Raw genomic sequence first — 5462 nt, 5'->3', positions numbered from 1 at the left:
TTATTATTATATATAGGCTCTCCATTAATCATTATTGCTTTGGAAATATTCTTGCATGTATCTTAAATTAATTCAAGGGAGTATGTGACGGTTCTAAGTCTTAATAATAAATAAATATTTTGTCATCGAGAAAAACAAAAATTAAATAAATAAAATAATAATAGAGATTAAATTAAAAAAAAAAATAGAATATATAATTTCCGGAAGAAGTGGATTTATCCGTGAAACATGAATAACCCAACTTCCTATACGGACACGAAATAGAAGGAATAATTGTTTGATTTGTCAGAAACGCCCCCAGGGCGTAGCACGGTTGGTTGTGGGATGGTAGATTGGTACCCAAGGAGCCAGGTTCGAGTCTGGCCAGCCGCAGTGTGAGATTTCTGCTCCTCAGGGGTGGGGTCCTTGTGGGCAGCCAGCACTGGCCTCCCATTGACCATGGTCGCCGTGTACCTGATTTACCTCCTCTCTCGTGGCGTGGGGCAGTCAGAGAGGGGCCCCGAGGTGAGGGATTTCACCTTTGGTACCCAACGAAATAGAAGGAATAAGGTGCATTTCAAAACGAATCGAGATCAGGGAGATCGCAATCTCGATGGCAGCGTAGAACTCCCTGCCTCTTCAGTACCAAAGAACAGATCTGATAGGTAATTTCTCACATCCTGAGGGGCAAATCTTACCAAATGCCGATCTCCTCTCCACGCCTCCACTCTCTGCGTGTGGTAGAACTCTCTATAAGCCTCCACAACCTTCCTCGTTATCGACAGTTTGATTTGCTGCCTGAGATTGCTATCGTCCACGACGCACCCAGATTGCTTCAGGTACGCCTGCTCCAACGCTCTGTTGAATCTCCTCAAACATTCTTTTACTTCTTCCGCCGACATCCCTGCCGTTGGATCTCGCCTCAGCGATTCCATAACGGACCCCCACGCTAGCCCTTCATAGCTGGAGGCGAACTGCTTGACTTTGGCTTCTTGCTTTGAGATCCAATCGTCGCCGAGGAGGTACTTGATATTCGATTTGCGTACTTTGTCGACGACGTGTTGGAGATTGTTGGCTAAGAAGAGGTAAGCGAGGGAGATGTCTTTATAATGGGCAGCTTTGCTGTCTAGTTTGCAGAGGAGGACGAGGATCAGCCACGCGAACCGGAGGGAGATAGCCTGTTTGGGAGATCCGTCGGAGTTGGAGGAGTAGTCAAAATAAGACTCAGGTATGGATGATTTCTCCGGCAGTGGAGAATAGGAGAGGATGTCCGGCAGAATGCTGCTGTAATCGCCGAGGCGAGACAGGTAACTCATGAATGCAACCGTTAGATGATGAACTCCACCACCGGGAACGGGCAACTTGGATTTGTCCTTCTGGATCGCCGATTCATAATCGGCTACCATTGTCCGAACAGATTCGCCGAGCTTGACCAGCGCGGTGATGGCTTGTGATAGTACGGCGGAGGTGGATTCGAATGAGAAGATGGACTCGATCTCGGGCCAGTTTTCCGAGATTGCGGTGTACATGTCGAGCATACGGAAAACCTTTTCCGGCGAATTCTTCTTGTTTTTCACCGCAAGTTCAGGGAATCCAAACAAAATTTGCGCTCCTTCTTTCGTGATATCAGCGAAACATGATTCTCTGATGGTGTCGGAGGCTGCGAAGACGTGATCACAGAGAATTCTCTCCCCATTGAATAGTGTCTTCACTGCGATCTTCACAGCACTCAACCAATTTTTCGTTTTCAACTCTATCAGTTCCCGATCCATCTTGTGAGTCTTCGAATTGCTGACTCTCTCAACACCGAGTCGATATATACCTTCATCAACAATCGATTTTCGTATAGTCTTATATATCTTCACGCACTCTTTACCGTAACCAGTTGATATCATACTTTCGGCTATCAGTCTCAGATCGGCCATGACAGCGGCCGAAACTTGCTCGACTTCCGTGACGGATTCTCCTGCGATACGAATCTCCTCCTCCGACCCATTGTCATCGTCATAATCCGACATGCTAGATCGTGTCGAGGTTAGCGAGGATCTTGCAGAAACTGATTCCGGATCCAAGTAAGCTCGATTCATGGATAGAATCTGATAGAACTCCTTCTGAAGTCGCTTCATGGCAATCTCCATCAGTTTCTGACTACGCACGAGTTTCTCTGATTGCGGATCTTCCTTATCTAGGAAATGCATTGCTTTCTGTAATTCAGCAACGGAGTTGATGAAATCTCTGGCTTCTCCACGGTTCTCGTAGAAGAGGGAAGTGACTTTGGCGAAGGTCGAAGCTTCCGGGTTCCATTTCATGATCATCGTCTCCGCCTCTCCGATACTTCGCTCCATGGCTGCGTCAGAGAGCCTCCTTGAAGGAGAAGGGCTGTGTGAAACCGAAAACGATGATGGTGGCTTCGTGGAAAAGCATAGGCTTCTCAGTCCTTTTCTCTGCATATTTAGAAGCTCTCCAACAGATCAACTACTTATCAACAGATCACAGGTACCCTTTCTTCTGATCTTAATTTGCTGATAAAATCTATATATATGCTGTATATGCACTGTGAACTTGATCAGCCTCTACGTGAGTGTTTGCGTGCGCGTTTCTGCTTTGCGTTGTCTTGTTAATAATATAGGTTGGCAACGGTATGGGGGTGTTCGATGGAGGATATATAGACAGATCGATAGGGAGAGAGAGAGAGAGAGAGGTGCAGGCTTCGGTTAGTTGATGAATCATGCGGGTTGGACTTTTTGGGGACTCTATTTTGAGTTGACTTGCGAACTTTTGTTGATTTATATGTTGTACACGTGTATTTAATCAAGTTCCTTGGCCGGCAAAAATGATTTGATTAATATCGTCTTGGAAAATTACTTGCTTATTTTTAGGAATATATAGACTTTTTAAATTTTGATACACCAATAGATTCTACAAGAAAATTATCTTATTCGTGTTTAACAATATAACGTTTGTGTCACATAAAGAAAATATGAAAGAGGAGACGTGAAACTAACCCCCCACACCCCTCCCCTTGCATGCGCCCCTCAGTAAAGTCAATGTGTACAGCCAAACAAATCTGATCGATTCAAAACCAAACAAAAAGAAAAGAGCCGGAGATATGGGGCTGGGAGTGAAGGCTGAGCTCATTGATCATCTGACATGAACCCAGTGTTGAGACAAAACTAATACAACGTCAGCATCCATCTCATACAATATCAACCTTCTAAATATTCCAACTGATGGTTCCATTCCATTCCACCCCACTCCATTGGGTTCTTTCCGTTCATCAGCCTGTCAATTTGTTAATTGACATGATTATATAATTTTTAATCATTATTATTATTGGAAATCATTAACACTCTGGTGATCAGATGAATCTTGGTACCCAAGTTATAATGCAATGCTTGAATAAAATCTTAAAAACCAATAATATATATGTTCATTTTAGTTTACTATTTACCCAAGTCAATTAAATTCTTCTAGTTCATTGATCAAATACCATATCTTATTAATTCGAATTATTAAAACTATTATCAAATATGGAGATATCAAACTGAGGAAGAATATGTTAAGGCCCATATTGAACCTTTTGATGCAAAGAAATATCGAAATGATGTTGTTTTGATATTTTTAAAATCTTTTTTATCTCAAAATGTCAAGAAACATAAAAAATCGTTGTTTCTAGGTTGTTTCTAAAATTTTAAAAATGTTTTCCGACCGTTTTACAAAATTAAAAAAATATTAGAAATGTATTTCTGTTTCAAGACTATATTAAAGGTGAAAGCAATTATGTCTTTAATGTTTTAGTGATCACGTTTGAAACATAAACAATTTGTGTTTATGTTTTCTTGATTGGATGAACAAATTTATGTTTATGTTTGATTGAGTAATTATTTTTTGATAATTTGTTATATTAAAAATTATATCTATAAAAAAGACTCTTATATTTTTTTATTTTGCTCATTTCTTCTGCGTCCTACTCTTTTGAAAAAAACTATTTTTTCATTATCATATCGTATTCATTTTGTGTTTTTGTTTCCATCCAACTTATTAATGTCCATTTTTAAAAGGAAGTGAAAAAAACAACAAATAAAGCAAAGGAAAAGAGTCTCAAAAAGCCTGAGATACCAGAAGGTCGTTAAGAGACCTTCTTAGCAAAACTCCATAAGCTAAACTCCCCTAGGAGATCCAAAGGCCCCTAGGAAATTCTTTAAGTTGAAGTAAGTAAACTCATTCAGACTTCTCTCTTGAGGCATTCCCAAAGGTGCAAACACATATCTCATGCAATTGCACAAGATGAAATTGAGCTCTTAAGATAAAATGTTAAGTGGTTAAATTATGATAAGTTAATATTTATATTAATAGATTATGGGTTCGACTCATTATTCTACGCGGTAAGGCAAACTTTCTATTTACAATTTATTTTTTCTATCGAAATCGAGATCACAAGCTGTAGAGAACCGGGAAAGAACAATAATCTTAAAGAAGATGAAATTGGGAAGTCTTAATTTTGATGTAACCATGCACGTATTGAAATTGGAAAGTCTTGGATGTATGTTATTTTTGTTTGGAGAGTATAATATTTATTTATATAAACTCAAACTCAATAGTTACTCAACTAATTAATCATATATTTTTAAACGAAAAGTGATACGAGAGCTGAGAAGGGATTCATGACTTTTAGTGAGGGCACTAATTATTACAAGAGAAAAAGTTTTATCATAAAATAATCTCAGACCTAAAAGTTAGAGAAGAATTCTTAGGTATATTACTTAAATAATTTGATAAATTAGTCAAACATTACATAAAGTACATTTTTCTGCATCTTGTTTTGGAAAATGATATACAGATGGAAGTAGGAGGGTGAGAAAGGCATATATATATATATATATATAACCCAGCTTTAACAAGTTCCAGAAAATATGTATGATTTGACTGAAACATTTTCAACATGTATGAAATTAAAAGTACATTTTCCTGCATCTTGTTTTGGAGAATGATATATATATATATATATAGCTGATGTAATAAGTAGGAGGGTGCGAACGGCGTAGCCCAGCTGAGCCAAGTTCCAGAAAATATGTATGATATTAAAAGCTTCTCCAAGTCCAACATTAGTGCGTGTGCATGCACGCACCACCACCCTGTCTTGTTAAAAGAAACATCGTGCAGCAAATTTAAATGTTCCTTTAAAAACTTTCTACTTAATTTTACATTTATTTTAATTTTTTTTTTTCAAAATACTAGTATTCAATTTTAATTCTTTTTCAATTTTGTATCAACATTGAAAATAACCCAAATTTTTTAGCCCCCAAAAAACCCTAAATTTAATGAAGATAACACAAACGCAATAAAAATAAGAGAGATTCAACTCAATAAAAATAAGCGCATACATGATGCAGATCATGAACTCTAAATTTTATCTATCTTCATTCAGAGTCGACACTGATAAAGAGTTTTGAAACCTCAAATAGAGATTGAGGGTTGCCTAA

At 38.3% G+C, this 5462-nt stretch overlaps 1 protein-coding gene across 1 annotated transcript; it reads right to left on the bottom strand.

Moving 5' to 3' along the window:
- Positions 1-306: 306 nt before the first annotated feature.
- On the bottom strand, positions 307-2592 carry LOC127788005 (exocyst complex component EXO70H1-like). The gene has a single exon (XM_052316122.1). The coding sequence runs from the start codon at positions 2427-2429 to the stop codon at positions 573-575; it is 1857 nt and encodes a 618-aa protein (XP_052172082.1). The 5' UTR covers positions 2430-2592; the 3' UTR covers positions 307-572.
- Between the last annotated feature and the right edge of the window lie 2870 nt (positions 2593-5462).

The sequence above is a fragment of the Diospyros lotus genome, chromosome 13, assembly GCF_014633365.1.
Source record: "Diospyros lotus cultivar Yz01 chromosome 13, ASM1463336v1, whole genome shotgun sequence".
Lineage (NCBI taxonomy): Eukaryota > Viridiplantae > Streptophyta > Magnoliopsida > Ericales > Ebenaceae > Diospyros > Diospyros lotus.
The sequence above is the reverse complement of the archived record's forward strand: the minus strand, read 5'-3'. Positions and strand labels throughout refer to the sequence as shown.

Bases quoted from the DNA above. Each gene is read 5' to 3' on its own strand.
- LOC127788005 (XM_052316122.1), bottom strand. From the start codon at position 2,429: ATGCAGAGAAAAGGACTGAGAAGCCTATGCTTTTCCACGAAGCCACCA.